Here is a 17,412-nt window from a genome sequence, read left to right on the forward strand (position 1 = left end):
GAGTAAATGCTGGGAACATGTAAGGACGATGCTTCAAAACATTAGCACCCTCTCCCCTATCTCTCTACATTGTGCCTGACAGTGTGCCTGACAGGCAGATATCTTTGGCCAAGTATTGCAAGAAATTGAATTAGTTTTTTGTCTACAATTTCTTAGTCTCTAGCACCTACCCCCCTCCCTTGCCTGAACAACTTTGTGGACAGGTTGGAGAGAGAGAGAGCTATGGAGCACTTGCATGAAAAGTTGCCGCCTGACATCACCTCTACATGACTTAAGGCTTCATCCCAGAGCTCTGTAAAATACCCAACCTCAAAGCTGATGATCTCATGGACCCGAGGGAAACTGGTTTGAAAATTTACGAGCTAGGGTAAAAAACAAATCAAATTAATTCAGCCAGGCACACTTCTGTGGTTATTGCCAGCGAACAATAAAATCCAAGAGGTGTATTTTATTTGTGGAGCGAATGTCAGGTAGATGACAGGGTCTGGTCATTCTCTTTACATGCATTTGCAAATAAGTACTTATAGCAGTATATAATCAGTATGCAATGCCATATTGAGGGAGTGCAGCGTAGGTTTACACGGTTAATTCCCGGGATGGCGGGACTGTCATATGCTGAGAGAATGGAGCGGCTGGGCTTGTACACTCTGGAGTTTAGAAGGATGAGAGGGCATCTTATTGAAACATATAAGATTGTTAAGGGTTTGGACACGCTAGAGGCAGGAAACATGTTCCCGATGTTGGGGGAGTCCAGAACCAGTGGCCACAGTTTAAGAATAAGGAGTACGCCATTTAGAACGGAGACGAGGAAACACTTTTTCTCACAGAGAGTTGTGAGTCTGTGGAATTCTCTGCCTCAGAGAGTGGTGGAGGCAGGTTCTCTGGATGCTTTCAAGAGAGAGCTAGATAGGGTTCTTAAAGATAGCGGAGTCAGGGGATATGGGGAGGAGGCAGGAACCGGGTACTGATTGGGGATGATCAGCCATGATCACATTGAATGGCTCGAAGGACTTAATGGTTTACTCCTGCACCTATTGTCTATTGTCTATTTAGTCACACAATGTGAATTCTCCTTTTGAGTCAGTTTTGCAAATTCTTCGATATTCTGCGTTATAGTTCCATTGAGAATGTGCAGTTTAAACAAGTGCAAAGAGGAGGGACGGGGACAGGGGTGTTCGGGATCACACCCTTGGCGTATGAGAGGTCTGTTTAAGAGTTTGATATCAACAGGGAAGGAGCTGTTCTTGAATCTGGTGGTACGTGCTTCCAAGCCTTTGTATTTCCTACACAACAGGAATTTAGTTTAGTTTACTTTAGAGATACAGCGCGGAAACAGGCCCTTCGGCCCTCCGAGTCCATGCTGACCAGCGATCACCCTATACACTAGCTCCATCCTATACACTAGGGACTATTTTTTTAAACTTTTACTAAAGCCAAATTAACCTACAAACCTACACGTCTTTGGAGTATGGGGAGGAAAGCGGAGGAGCACCCGGGGAAAACCCACGCGGTCACGGGGAGAACGTACAAACTCTGATCAAACCAAGGTCTCTACCCCTGTAAAACAACAATTCTACTGCTGCGCTACCATGGCACCCTCTAAAGAGAGAGGGTAAAAGAGAGAATGATTGGGGTGCGAGTGGTCCTTGATTATGTTGGCTGCTTTCGTGAAGCAGCATGAAGTTAGATGGGGGGGAGGCTGGTCTGTGTGATGGACTGGCTACATCTACAACTCTCTACAATTCCTTGCTGTCTTGGGCAGGGCTGTTGGGCTTCACCAAGCCAAGCTCCGGTGCATGCCGATGGTGTGCTTCCTTTGGTGCACCTGTAGAAGTTGGTGAGAGTCGTTGGAGACATGCCCATATTTCCTTAGCCTTTTGAGGAAGTAGAGGGGACGGTGTGCTTGTTTGGCCATGGCGTCCATGTGGTCGGATTAATAACAGTCATTGGTGATATCTACACCAAGGAACTCAAAGTTGTCAACCATCTCCACCTCGGCAACACCAATGCAGACTGCGGCATGACCTCATCTATATTTCCTGGTCAAAAATCAGCTCCTTCATTTTGATAACATTGAGGGAGAGGTTGTTATCTTTACTCCATGCTACTAAACTCTCAATCTTCTTCCTCTACGGTGTGTCATCATTACTTGAGATCTGGCGCAGTAGGGTGGTGACTTCAGCCAACTTGTATGTTGAGTTAGAGCAAAATATGGCTTGTATAGGATAGTAATAACAAGTGTGTAGGGTGCATAATAAGGGGCCAAGAACGCTGCCTTGCTGGGCTCAGGGGTTGAGATTTATCGTGGAGATTGCTTTGTTGCTTGTTCTTACTGATTGTGATCTATGAATCATTCAAAAATCCAGTTGTGGAAGGGAGTACTGATACTTAGATCCAGGAGGTTCGACATGAGTTTGGATGGAATTATGGTGTTGAATAATAGTTCGGAGCTGTAGACAACATAGTCCGACGTGGATCACCTTGTTATCCACATGTTCACGTAGGTCTGAGATCATTTGTGGCTGACCTTAATTGGTCCTAGTCTTTTCACACATCCAGCTCTTAGAAATTCACAAGCTGTAGGATAGGAATTAGGCCATTCGGCCCATTAAGTCTATTCTGACATTTAATCATAGCTGTTCTATCTTTCCTTCTCAACCTCATTCTCCTGCCTTCTCCCCATAATCCCTGTTACTTTCTTAATCAAGAATCTGGGGTAGGGGATTGCAACCTTCACGTGGTCTGCCCTGTTTCAACGAATGCAATAAACCTGGCGTGCACAATCAAATAAGATCAAATAGAACAAGTTGTCCTACAACTTTGGGCTGTGCACGCCATACGCAAGGAAGAATCAAGAATCTGTCAAACTCCACAGCCATCTGTGGCAATAAATTCAACAGATTCACCACACTCGGACTAAAGAAATTCCTCCTCGTCTCCTTTGTAAAGATACGTCCCTTCATTCTGAAGTTATGGCCTCTGGTCCTAGACTCTCCCACTCAGGGAAACATCCTCTCCGCGTTCACTCTATCCAGGCCTTTCACTATTTGGTCAGTATTAAAGATCCCCCTCATCCTTCTAAACTCCAGCAAGTACAGGGCCCAGTGCCTTCAAATGCTCATCATATGTTTACCCAATCATTCCTGGGATCATTCTCGTAAATGTCCTCTGGACATTCTCCAACGCCAGCACATCCTCCCTCAGATATCGGGCCCAAATTTGCTCACAATACTCCAAATACATTTTGACCAGTGCCTTATAAAGCCTCAGCATTACATCCCTGTTTTTGTATTCTAGCCCTCTCGTAATAAATGCATTCACCTTCCTTACTAACCTTTCAACTTGCAAATTATGGGAATCCTGCACCAGCACTCCCAAGTCCTATGTACCTCTGATTTCTGAATTCTCCCCCCATTTAGAAAATAGTCTATGCCTTTAGTCCTACTACCAAAATGCACGACTCTGCACTTTCCAATGCTGAATTCCATCTGCCACTTCTCAGCCCACTCTGTTAACCTGTCCAAGTCCTTCTGCAGAGTCCCTGCTTTCTCTACACTACCTGCCCTTCATCTATCTTTGTATCATCAGCAAACTCTTTACCCTCCACCCCCTACTTTCAGTCTGAAGAAGGGTCCCGACCTAAATCATCACCCATCCATTTTCTCCAGAGACGCTGCCTGATCCGGTGAGTTACCCCAGCACTTTGTGCCTACACTTAGATTGGCATGCAGCCCTCAACACTCTCATTGATGGAGCCTGTGTCAGCAGTTGCATGCTCACTTAGATTGACCACCAGTCCACCAACACCAAGCATTCACAAAGAAGTTGATGGGCCCAGATGGTCTATGCTGCACCGGAGTTTACTTGTATAACATCAACATATCCATGGCTCTTTCTGTGGATAGCCACATCCATTTCCCTCCTAAAACACCTCCAACGTTCCCATCATCTCATTCATGCTGCAGTAAAGTCTACATTCCAACTCTTGAGGCAAAGAAGAAAAAATAGACTGAAAAAAGGTCCCAACGTGAAGCGTCACCTGTCCATTCCCTCCACAGATGCTGCCTGACCTGCTGAGATCCTCCAGCACTTGGTGGTTTGCTCTAGCCTTGTGTCTTTGGGGTAGAAATGCTTCCCTTGAATTTTTGACCTTCATGGCCTCTCTCACAAATGGTACAACTTTTGATATATTGATTGAAGTGATTGAAAGATTGATTGATTGATAGAAAATTACAGCAAGGAAACAGGCTCTGGACCACTCCGCCATCATGAGAGGAATAGATCGGGTAGATGTACAGAGGCTTTTATCCAGAATAGGGGAATCAACAACCTGAGGACATAGGTTTAAGGTGAGGGAGGAAAGGTCTAATAGGAACCTGAGAGGCAAATGTTTTTATACAAAGGGTGGTAGGTATTTGCCGGAGGAGACAGTTGAGGCAGGTACGATCACAAGGTTTAAGAACTTAAACGACGAGGAGTGGCACAGTTGCTGCCTGACAGTGTCCGAGAGTCAGGTTCGATCCTGACTATGGCTGCTGTCTGTACGGAATGTGCATGTTCTCCTTGCGCGGGTTTTCTCTGGGTGCTCCAGTTTCTTCCCACATTCCAAAGACGTGCAAGTCTGTAGGTTAATTGGCATTTGTAAAATTGTCCTTAGAGTGTGTAGGAGTGCTTGTGTATGAGGATCGCTGGCTGGTGGGCTGAATGGCCTGCTTCTATGTTGTATCTCTAAAACGTCTAAACATTTAGACAGGTAGATAGATAGGATAGGTTTATAGGGATATGGGCCAAATTCAGGCAGGTGGGACTAGTGTAGATGGGGCATGTTGATCAGCATGGGCAAGTTGGGCTGAAGGGCTTATTTGCATGGTGTAACTCAATGAATCAGTTTGTGTCCATTTTTTTAAAGAAGGGACAGCAAGATTGGAAATAAAGCAAGCCATTGTTAAAGAATGGGGTGGGGGTGGTGGGGAGGGGAGGGGGGTATGTGTAGGAAGGAACTGCAGATGCTGGTTTACACCAAAGATAGACACAAAGTGCTGGAGTTACTCAGTGGGTCAGGCGGCATCTCTGGAGAAAAGAAATAGGTGTGGTTTCGGGTCGAGATCCTTCATTAGACTGGATATATCTACACCCCACCATCAAGTAAAATGCCTTGTTGAAGTGAACACACCACCACCACTGGCTTGCAGAAAGAAGCTCTGAGGCAGATTTGCAATTGAACACCACATAATGGCAAGGCTGCATGAGGTCGTTGGCACAGGAGTCAGCAGTGGCGAAGGAACCGCTAACACTCAAAGTTTAATTTGGACCAGCTTATTTGGTTTGCATTTCACAGACCATATTTCAGAATGCTCCGGTATTACTGAAGGGCTCCTATTGTGCTGCCATATTTGAACCAGGCACTTAAAAGAACGCAAGCTAGTTGAACTGACCTGCATTTCCAGGGAGGACAACTAATCATAGAGAATGCTTTCATGGAAAACTGGCTCCCGTTTTATAACTTCTCTTTTCATTCTAGTCAGCCCTGCACAGATGCCAGCCGACAATTTGAATCAAGTTGAAATATTTCCTTAGATCGGAGATTAGAAAGACATGTTTGAAAAAGTGGATGTGGGATCCCACAAAATAATTTTCGGAGGGAGTTGGATGGGTAATGTTGAACAATGATTTATAGGATGTGTAGAAAGGAACTGCAAATGCTGATTTATAATGAACTTAGACACAGTGCTGGAGTAACTCAGCGGGTCAGGCAGCATCTCTGGAGGAAAAGAATGGGTGACGTTTTGGGTTGGGACCCTGCTTCAGAGTGATGCTGTATTATGATAAATGGGCAAAAGCAGAGAAGTTGCATGAGTGTGATTGCTGTCAAACATGCGGTGGTGAAGGCACAATGGTCTGAATGGCAATGTTTTTAGAGCCGTTACCTCACAGCGCCAGAGACCTGGGTTCGATCCTGACCTCGGGTACTGTCTGTCTGTGTGGAGTTTGTATGTTCTCCATGTGACTGCGTGCGTTTCCTCCAGCTGCACTGATTTTCTCCCACATCCTAAAGATGTGCGGGTTTGTAAATTAGACTTTAGTGATACAGCGTGGAAACAGGCCCTTTGGCCCACTGAGTCCACGCCGACCACGATCACCCCATACACTAGCACTATCCTTCACGCTAGGGACGTGGTCACAGGGAGAACATACAAACTCCGTACAGGCAGCACCCATAGTCAGGATTGAACCTGGGTCAAACCCGGGCACTGTAAGGCAGCAACTCTACCGCTGCGCCACTGTGCCACTACATCATTCATCACAAAGGCTACTGTTTATTTAATCATCTCTGCACCCTAGCCTCAAACAAACCAAAGGATTGATCTTCCACAGTGGCATTGGCTGCAGTAAAATTAGGGTAAGAATGGTGGATAGTTGATGTGGACTCATGACTGGTTGACCGAAGGTACTAATTCTGTGCTGTACCTCACTATGTTATAAAAAGCAGTGAGAGTATTTTGGTGCCATTCTTTCATGGATTGTAGAGTCATACAGCATGGAAATAGGCTCTTCAGTGCAACTCTTCCATGCCGAACAAAAGCTCATCGCATTTGGCTGCGTTGGCCCATATATCTCTCTAAACCTTTCCTATGCATGCACCTGTCCATGGGTTTTTTACACCTCTATAAGATCAAACATTAGCCTCCTGTGCTCCAAGGAATAAAATGCCAGCTTTCCCAATCTTTCACTATAGCTCAGGCCCTCGAGTCTTGGCAACATCTTATTGACACGAGCGGCGCACTATTCTTTACCAAATTAAAATTGAATTTATAAATTGAAGACACGTACTCTAAAGAGTCGATCGCAAAAATTACAAAGTTGGTTTTTGGTAAGTTGAGGAATATCTGTAAAAGAAAAGGTCACAAAGTGCTGAAGTTACTTGGGTCAGGCAGCATCTCTGGAGAACATGGATAGGCAAAGTTTCAGGTTGGGACTCTTCTCCAGTCTAAAGACGTACCAGGCTTTGTGCCCCACCCCCCCCAACTCTTTCTAGCTTCCTCATCCTCGACCACAATCAGCCTGAAGAAAGTCCCAACCCGAAACGTCACCTATCCATATCCTCCAGAGATGCTGCCTGACCTGCTGAGTTAGTCCAGCACTTTGTGTCCTTTGTGTCAACCTGCATCTGTTGTTCCTTGTGTCTACATGAGGAATATCAGTACACGTGTTTAATTTTACCTGAGTTTTATCAATTCCCAGATTTATCATGAAATTACTTCCATGTTGGGGAGATATGTCAGATATCTCTTTGAAATGAAGCAAGCCACGAGTATTTAGAGTGCAGAAGAGTGACCTTTTGTGCACTGGTTCCAGTCCCGAGTGGACTGCTCAGAGAGAACAAACCCTTCATTCAGCTGCAGAGAGTTGGTGGGTTTTACACTTGTGCTTGCCAGCTTGTGATGATGCCTCTCTCTGCCTTCAGTGAGTGCACTGACTGGGCAAAGGTGGAAGCGCCCGGCCTAAACCTGACAACTTTCTGACCAGCAGAAGTATATAAAATTACAAGATGCATGGATAGGTTAGACAGTCAGAACCCCTTTCCCTGGGTGGAAATATCAAAGACTAGAGGACATAGCTTTAAGGTAAAAGGGGCAAGATGTAAAGAAGATGCACGAGGCCATTTAAAAAAAAAACTTAGATAGTAGTAGCTGCTGGGTTTGGTTGTGGAGGCAGATACGATAGTGGTGCTTAAGAGGCTTTTCGATGGGCACATGGATCTGGAGTAATCTGGATCATGTGCAGGCAGAGGAGATCAGTTTAGCTTGACATCATGTCTGACATGGATATTGTGGGCTGAAGGGCCTGCTTCTGTGCTGTACTGTTCTATGTTCTATGACAGGACACAGAGAATACGTCTTTCCTACAAGCAGCTGACCAAGAAAAATAAGCCCTGAAAATGAACATTCATGAGACTATTAACAAAGGAATAACAAATCAGGCTTGGCAGTTTGGATTTGTATCTCTTAAGAGTTTAGAAGAATAAGGCGTGATCTTATTCAAGGACATAAGAATACAAGATTCTTGTATCCATAGATACAAGAAACTGCAGATTCTGGTTTACAAAAACAGGCGCAAAGTGTGGGAGTAACTCAGCGGATCAGGCAGCATCTCTGGAGAGTCTGGATAGGTGCTGTTTCAGATCAGAACACGTTTCAGTCTGAAGAAGGGTCCTGATCCGAAACGTCGCCTGTCCATGTTCTCCAGACATGCTGCCCGACCCGCAGAGTCACTCCAGCAGTTAAGCTGGAAAGGTAGCAGAAAAGATTTACGAGGATTTTGCCAGGACTCGAGGCCCTGAGCTATAGGGAAAGGTTGAGCAGGGTCGGACTTTATTCGATGGAGTGCAGGATTGCAAAAAGGCACAAAATGCTGGAGTGAATCAGGCAACATCTCTGGAGAACATGGATAGGCAGTTTCAGGTCATGACCCTAGTTCAGACTGATTGTAGTAGGGGGAATAGACCTCCCTACTACACCCCCACCCCCTCTGCTCCCCGTCTCTTCCCTCTGCCCCACCTGGATGCGCACCCATTCCTCCCTTCCCTTCTTTTACCACCTATATTTCTTCCTCTGGCTGCAAATTTCACGCTTCTTCTAGTCAAGATATTTTTTTGACTTTTCATATCAGGCCTTTGTCCAACCATCTGCCAATCAAATCCCCCCTGACCTGTAACCACCTATCAGTTGTGTAGGAAGGAACTGCAGATGGTGGTTTAAACCGAAGATGGGCACAAAATGCTGGAATAACTCAGCAGGCCAGGCAGCATCCCTTTAGAGATAGAATGGGTGAAGAAGGATCTCGACCCGAAACATCACCCATTCCTTCTCTCCAGAGTTGCTGCCTGTCTTGCTGAGTTTTTCCAGCATTTTGTGTCTATTTTCCACCTATCAGTTGCCAAACCGTATCTTGCCCCTCCTGTCTTCCTGCTTTCTTCGCTCTTGTAGTCTTCAATCTGAAGATGGTTCCTGACCCAAAACACCTATCCATGTCCTGCAGAGATGCTGGCTGACCCATTGAGTTACTCCAGTACTTTGTTGATGCCGGCGTACAAAGGAAATACGAAGTGACAGAGCGTGAAAGCTGCTGGCTTACAGCACCAGCGAGCCGCGTTCGATCCTGACTATGGTGCTGACTTTTGACGTTTGCACTGTGACTGCATGGGTTTGCTTCGGTTTCCTGCCACATTTCAAAGACCTGTGGCTTTATTGGCTTTGGTAAAAATTGTCCTTCGTGTGAGTAGGATAGAACCTGGGTGATCGCTGGTCGGGGCGGACACGGAGGGCCAAAGACCCTGCTTCCACGCTGTATCTTAAACTAAACTAACTAAACAAGCTTTCAAATAAAGGAATAAAAGGACATACCTTTAGAAAGGAGATGGGAGGAATTTCTTTAGTCAGAGAGCGGTGAGTCTGAGGAGTTTATTGCCACAGATTCTTGATTAATACGGGTGTCAGGTGTTTATAGGGAGAAGGCAGGAGAATTGGGTTGAGAAGGAAAGATAGATCAGCCATGGTTGAATGGTGGAGTAGATTTGATGGGCCAAATTACCTAATTCTGCTCATAGATCTCATGAAATTATGAACAAATGCAGGACAGGATCCCAACGTCTATTGTCAATTATTTTCTTGATTAATCTCACACTGGGGCGACTGGTTCGCATGAACTGCGTACTCTGAGGTGTCATGCGATGCTTCTTACACATCTGTTATACATCAGGAGAAACCATCTTGCCGAATTGCTGACTTACCCTCATTACTTTGCCCCGCTGCTCCAGGTCTTCCCACATAGAGTGCACAATGTACTTGCACATATACTTGCCCTCTCGGCCTTCCTGCTTCATGCGTACCAACGACATCCTGCAAGCACAACAACAAAGTTTGACTCATCTGCACATCTATCATCCTCCCATCTCCGTCAATCCTTCTTCTCCCTGCTCCTGTCCGGCAGAAGGTACAGAAGCTTGAAAGCACGCACCACCAGACTCGGGAGCAGCTTAGAGCCATAGTCATACAGTGTGGAAACTGTTGTGGCCTTCAGTCCAACTTGCCTACTCCAACCAACATGTCCCATCTACACTAGTCCCACCTGCCTGCGTTTGGCCCTCTAAACTTGTCCAAATGTTTCTCAAACATTGTGATAGTACCTGCCTCAACTATCTCCTCTGGCAACTCGTTCCATACACTGACCATCCTTTGTGGACTAGTGTAGATGGGGCATGTTAGTTGGGTAGAGCAAGTTGAGCCAAAGGGCCTATTCCAGGCTGCATGACACCATGACTCTAACCTATGGTATACACGGACCTCACGTTGCCCATTCACAAATGTAGTTACATACACAGGTGAAGATGCAAAGAGGATTGGGGAAGATCTTGATCGATCTGAGTTTCTTGAATGAAATCTCATCATGAAGTGGGGCATTTCACAGCACAGGAGTGACCTTGCACACCTCGGGACCTCTTTCCATTGAACCTAGCAGTCTCAGCATTGCCACACTCTCCAGGGACCCAAGTCCGTGGCACACAGCGGCCAGCCAAACTGCCTGCACTTGGGATTACTCAGCCAATTTTTAATGTAACTACCTGCATAATGTAACACCTCATTTACTAATTTGAAGCTGCAACTGGGAACTTGCAGACAGTGACTTCACAATCTGGAGCATTCACCTGCGGAACCAGCCCCCGTAGTGCGTACATGACCTCACTCTCACATTCAGTGTAACATGATGTCACCATTCAGAGCCCATATTTCAAGAATGGCTCACACTAACATGCCTGCGGTGTCTGTGTTGACAGAGTTTATACTTTAAAGTAAAGGAAACATCACCATTTACGATGGTGCTGGAGTAATTCAGCGGGTCAGATAGCGTCCCTAGAGAAAAGGAATAGGTAACGTTTTGGGTCAGAACCCTTCGTCAGACTTTCCGATCTGAAACGTCACATTTTCCTTTTTTCCAGAGATGCTGCCTGATCTGCTGAATTATTCCAGCATTTTGTGTCTATCTTTGGTATGAACCAGCATCTGCAGTTCTTTCCTACACACTCAGTTATGTTAACTAGCTACGCGATGGCACTTAGGATTATTTCAGTGTGGTGGCACGGTGGCGCAGCCGCTAGAGCCGCCGCTTCACAGCGCCAGAGGCCCAGGTTCGATCCCAACCTTAGGTGCCATCTACACAGAGTTTGTGTGTTCTCCCTGTGACCGCAAGGGTTTCCTCCAGATGCTACGGTTTCCTTCCACAACCCAGAGACGTGCAGGTTTGTAGGTTAATTCAACCTCTGTCAATTTGCCCCTATTGTGTAGGGATTGGAAAATGTGTAACTAGTGTGAACAGGTGATTGATGGTTGGTGTGGACTCGGTGGGCCAAAGGGCCAGTCTTCATGCGCATAGGTTCTAGGAGCAGACTTAGGCCATTCAGGCAATCAAGTCTACTCTGTCATTCAATCATGGTTAACCTATCGTTCCCTCTCAACCTCATTCCCCTACTTTCTCGTCATAACCCCCGACACCCTTAATACTCAATAATATGTTTATCTCCACCTTAAAAATATCCATTGACTTGACATCCACAGCCGTTTGTGATGCTGTATCTTTTAATCAATCAATCAATCAATCAATCAGTACCCCTCTTCCCAACAATAATGAATAACATCAACACTCTGATAATTATTCCCCTAACATTTTCAGGTCTTTGTTATTTAGTAATACATGTACCTTCTTCTTCTTCTTCTTCTTCTTGCGTATGGCGTGCACAACCTAAAGTTGTAGGACAACTTGATCTATTTGATTGTGCACGCCAGGTTGATTGCATTAGTTGAAACAGGGTGGACCACGTGATGGTTGCAATTTCCCACCCCAATCCCATGTATCAATACCACACCACGTTCCAAGCTAAAGTCCTTCATTGGTTGCACAATGCTTTGGCCACCCTTAAGTCAGAAGAGGTGCTACAGCAATGTAGCACGAAGGAGAGGTTGCATTGACAGCGTTGATATACATCAGATGGGATGGCAACATAGATCTCCCGACAGGGATGGACTTTACCGATCCATTGACAACATCTGAGAAAAGGATATTGATCCCAAATATGCATCTACAATTATTATCAGTCAAAAGCAACAACTGTAGATCTTTCTACATTCAAACTGATTTCTATCTAAAGATAACAAATCCCAAAATAACGAAATTGGCTACAGGGGAGAGGGTGGACAGACTGGGATTGTTTTCTTGAGAGGCTGAGAAGTTGAGGGCAGACCTGATAGATGTATATAAAGTTATGAATGACATAGATAGGGGGTAGACAGTCAGAACCTTGTTTCCCCAGGGTGTAAATGTGAAATATTACAGGGCATAGCTTTAAAGTGAGAGGGGTAAAGTTTTAAGGAGATGGGTTTTTTGTTCATACACAGGGTGGTGGATGTCTAGAAAGCATTGCCATGGGTGGTGGTGGAGGCAGATACGATAATGGTGTTTAAGAGGCTTTTAGACAGGCACAAGCATATGCAGGGGGTGGAGGGATATGGATCACGTGCAGGCAGAGGAGATTAGTTTAACGGCATCATATTCGGCATGTACATTGTGGGCTGCAGGGCCTGTTCCTGTGCTGAACTCATCATTTCTATGTTCTATTTGAGAATTTGAGACATTGAGATAATGATCCTAGTGTCCATCTACAATAAGCATCAGCCAAAATCAGAACACTGCAGTTGAAGAGAGATACAACGTGCTGGAGATATCAGCGGGTCAGGCAGGAAAAGGATGAGTGACGTTTCGGGTCGGAACCCTTCTTCAGACCTGAAACGTCACCCATCCTTTTTCTCCAGAGATGCTGCCTGACCCACTGAGCTACTCCAGCACTGGTGTCTATCTTCGATATAAACCTGCAGTTCCTTTCTACACTGCAATTGAAGAGCTTTCTACATTCAAATCAATGGCCGATTTGCTGAAAAAGCATTCCACAGATAATCAAGAGTGGTAAAAATCTAAATTAATCTGTTGGAACAATGTTGTGAGTAGTCCAAACTCACAATAGACAATAGGTGCAGGAGAAGGCCATTCGGCCCTTCGAGCCAACACAGCCATTCAATGTGATCATGGCTGATCATCCACAATCAGTACCTTGTTCCTGCCCTCTCCCCATATCCCCCGACTCCGCTATAGGCTTGCTGTCGGCACGGTGTTAGCAGCTTGTGAAGGAGAGATGAATTTCAGACAGTAACGTTATCTGATATCTAGTGTTAAATTCCCCAGTCTCTCTATCACTATGCATCCAAAGCAGCTGCTTCATGAGAGGAATTATACATACACAAATCCTTTTGTGAATTATGTCCTATATCCCACCTATCATAAAAACTGTCTGGTGCCTGATTTATCTTTGACTTTAGCCATTCTCGCTGTTCTTAAAGCTACAGCTGGAGGGACTGAACGAGACTGAATTTTGTAACGTCAGTAGAGGGAGCCATTTACCACCTGCGACACTGCTGCATGCTGAGCTTGCACTGGTGCCTTGCTGCATCCATTCAGGTGGACATTGGCAGTGTGCATATCTTCCAGGAATAGCACTCAGGGCTGCGGTTCCAGGGACTGAGTTAAGCCTCACTACAGAAGCTGGAGAATTAAAATGGAATTAATTAAATAAATCAACAATAAAAGTCTGCTCTGCCCGATCCATTTTACCACTGCACCATCTACTCACGATGTGCCTACTTTGAACAAGTTCTGTTTTTCTCTTCAATCCATTTTACTTATCCACTGCAAAATCGCTTCAGTGTAAATCTACTTTGTAAAAGGTACACTAAGTGCTGCAGTAACTCAGCAGGACAGGCAGGCTACATCTCTGGAGAATATGGATAAGTGATGTTTTAGGTTGAGACCCTTTGTTTCTCCAGTTGCCTGCCTTGCTGATTTAAGGGCCTGTCCCACTTGGGCGTCATTTATGCGACAGGCCGGTAGTGACTGTCACGCGAAAATTGTCTAGCAGTACGACAGTCGCGCACCAAGTGCTCTTGAGGGCCCTGCTTCTTTTGGGAGCCATTTGCGATATCGTTCGTACTTAGTCCGATCTCCGTGGCAAGGATTTTCCCAGTGAAAATCAAAGATACTCTAGTGAAAATTTTTCAAAACTCCGCGCGCTTTATACCCGGGTGGTCACGTGGTGCGGCGCTCAAATGACGCGCCGATGGCGTAAGGGCGTGCATGGTTACGGACGGTGACGCATAATAATTAGCATAGGCAATGTTCGTGCGTCATCGTGTGTAACCATGTGTCACCACGCGCTACACGTACGCCATCAGTACGTCAGCTTAAGCCATCATTACGTCAGCGTGCGCAAGGGATACGTCACGCAGGTGGCGCGCGAGGATTTTGAGCACTGCAAAATCCTGGGGCGCCGCACGTTACCGTGCGTCATTGCATATGCCACCACGCCTCACCATGCGCCATGCGCGCATCACGACGCGCCAGCCAATTCTTAGGATGTTGTGTAAATGACGCGCAAAAGACGCAGAAGTGGGACAGGCCCTTAACTCTAGCACTTGGTGTCGTTTTATGTATTAACTAGCGCCAGCAGTTCTTTGTTCCTAATTTGAAGATGTTTTCCTCTTCGCTCCAAATCTGAAGGGTTCAGACCCGAAATGTCACCCAGCCATGTCCTGCATAGATGCTGCCTGACCTGCTGAGTTACCCGAGCACTTTGTGTCCTTTTTTTTCCAAAATAGACATACCCTGAGCAGATTTTGCAGTGGATCAGTGGAGAGAAAGTCAGGGTCATACAACTTAGAAACAGGCCTTTCAGCCCATCTAGCCTACACTGGCCAACATGCTCCATCTACACTAGTCCCACCTGCCTAAGCTTGACCCATAACCCTCTAAACATATCCTATCCACTTACCTGTCCAAATGTCTCTTAAACGTAAGAGACATTTGAGTTACTCAGGCACTTTGTATTCTACTCCAGATTCCAGCAGCTGCAGTTCCTTGACATTCAATAATAAAAAGCTCTCTGATTGACTAATGTTTTTTATGGATGAAGTCTGCCTTGGTTAATCACCCGGGCTACACATGACTTCTGACCAACAGCACCAAGGCTGCTCTCTGAAACTGGCCAGCAAGCATCAAAAGTGTTGCCTCCTGCAAGACCATCTATATCACATAGATTGCCATGATTCAAGGTGAAGCTCAAAACCATCTTCTCACGGATTCAGAGGAATTGTCCACCAATGCTGGGCTTTTCAGTGTCTCTGAAGCCAAAAATGGGAAAACTAAATTATTCCCAGGATTTTATACTGCAGCTGATTTGCTACTCAGTCATACAGCGTGGAAACAGGTCGTTCGGCCCAACTTGCCCACACGGACCAACATGTCCCATCCACATTAGTCTCACCTGCCCGCGTTTGGCCCATATCCTTCTAAACCTATCCTGTCCATGTACCTGTCTAAATGTTTCTTAAACGTTGCCTAAACTACCTCCTCCAGCAACTTGTTCCATACACCCACCATCCTTTGTGTAAAATAGTTACCCCTCAGGTTTATAAGTGATAGGAGCAGAATTAGGCCATTCGGCCCATCAAGTGTGCTCCGCCAATCAATCATGGCTGTTCTATCTCTCCCTCCTAACCCCATTCTCCTGCGTTGACCCCATAACCTCTGACACCCATACTAATCAAGTATCTATTCCGGCCTTAAAAATATCCACTGACTGCCTCCAGAGCCTTCTGTGGCAAAGAATTCCACAGATTCACCACCCTCTGACTAAAGAAATTCCTCCTCATCTTCCTAAAAGAACGTCCTTTCATTCTGAGCCTATGACCTCTAGTCCTCGACTCTACCATTGGTAGCAACATCCTCTCCATCTCCCCCCCCTCTGACTTCTGTAATACTGTGCTGGAAAAAGTAAAATGCTATAGAATATCATAAATATAATGCTATAAAGCACCGTACACAAGTGGCACAATTAATTGTTCTTGCCTCATCAAATGATATAACATAATGGTACAATGGACAGCCCCATGGCGCAGCGGTAGAGTTGCTGCCTAACAGCGCCAGAGACCTGGGTTCGATCCCGACTACAGATACTGTCAGTGCTGGGTTTGCATGTTTTCCTGCCTCTGTCTGTGTGGGTTTCCTCCGGGTACTCTGGATTCCTCCCACATCCCCAAAACATGCAAATTTGTAGTTTAATTGGCTATAGTCGTGTAGGTTTGTAGGTGAAGTGGCCTCTGTAAATTGCCTCTAGTGTGTAGGGAGTGGATGCAAATGTGGGATAACATAGAAATAGTATGAACAGATGATCGAATGAGGGGCCTATTTCCATGCTGTGTCTTTCAATCAATGAAGTGTCACAAAGCAAGACTCAATTCCAAAACTGAAGATGCTTTAAACACCTACATTTTAATTGAGTAACACGATTGATAGCACAACATCACTGCAGGCAAAATCATTGATGGCAAAACATATGAGAAATTAGCAAAGAAAACGAATATGGAAGACAAAAATGAGAAATGTTAATATTCGTCATCCCTGATCAACATCATGATACTCGACTTTCTCACCATCTGAGACTTCTGCTCCCAGTATTTAGATGGTGCTATCACCCTTGAATGACTATTCCACTACAAATCTGGCATATTTTCAGACCCTCACTTTAAAAAGCCATGAGCTCAGAAATCGCTCCCAAACCTGCGTTTCCCACTGATCAATTCCATGTTTATTAGCTTCCTTTTCTAATTCAAATTTTAAAAAATGGTTACAATGGTACTTTATTTCTTGCAGTGAAATTCATTTTTGTACAGTTCAAGTATCACTATACATAAGCACTTAGCCACATCTTAGATAAGCATCTCAGATACAGTACAAGCGTATAGCAGTAGTGCACTGAGACAGTATACAGAGTCGCCAGTTTAGCGCCATTTTCAAGTCCCGGTTGTATGTGCAGGGTTTCTGCACTATTATTTTAATAGTTCCTGTGAAGCACCTTTAAGTGTTCAATCTTGACAAAGTTGCTACATTAATTCATGTTTAACTAATGTGTTGTTCTTGCAATTAAATTATTTTTCCACATGGGGATTTTATCAGTTTATTATCATATACTCAAGCACAGTGAGGTATAGGTACAATTAATGCTGGAGTAACATAGCGGGTCAGACAACATCTCTGAAGAAAAGGAATAGGTGACGTTTCAGGTCGAGACTCTTCTTCAGACTGAAAAAGGGTCTTGACTCGAAACCCTTCAGACTGAAGAAGGGTCCCGACTCGAAAGTCACCCATCCTTTTTCTTCAGAGATGCTGCCTGACCCGCTGTGTTACTCCAGCATTTTGTGTCTATCTTCGGTATATCTTTGGTGTCTATCACGGTATATCTTTGGTGTCTATCTT

The 17,412-nt window shown here is 45.2% G+C and overlaps 1 protein-coding gene across 2 annotated transcripts in view; it reads right to left on the reverse strand.

Moving 5' to 3' along the window:
* Window positions 1-17,412, reverse strand: part of LOC116986323 (ubiquinol-cytochrome-c reductase complex assembly factor 1) — an 88,436-nt gene that overhangs the window by 35,487 nt on the left and 35,537 nt on the right. For both annotated transcript variants that reach the window (XR_004415452.1, XM_033041744.1), the window contains exon 6: window positions 9,791-9,899. Coding sequence is in view for 1 of the 2 variants with exons in the window: in XM_033041744.1 (XP_032897635.1) it covers window positions 9,791-9,899 (109 nt within the window). In the remaining variant the exon portion in view is untranslated. The remainder of the gene's footprint in view (window positions 1-9,790; window positions 9,900-17,412) is intronic.

Source organism: Amblyraja radiata, chromosome 23 (assembly GCF_010909765.2).
Source record: "Amblyraja radiata isolate CabotCenter1 chromosome 23, sAmbRad1.1.pri, whole genome shotgun sequence".
In the NCBI taxonomy this organism is placed as follows: domain Eukaryota; kingdom Metazoa; phylum Chordata; class Chondrichthyes; order Rajiformes; family Rajidae; genus Amblyraja; species Amblyraja radiata.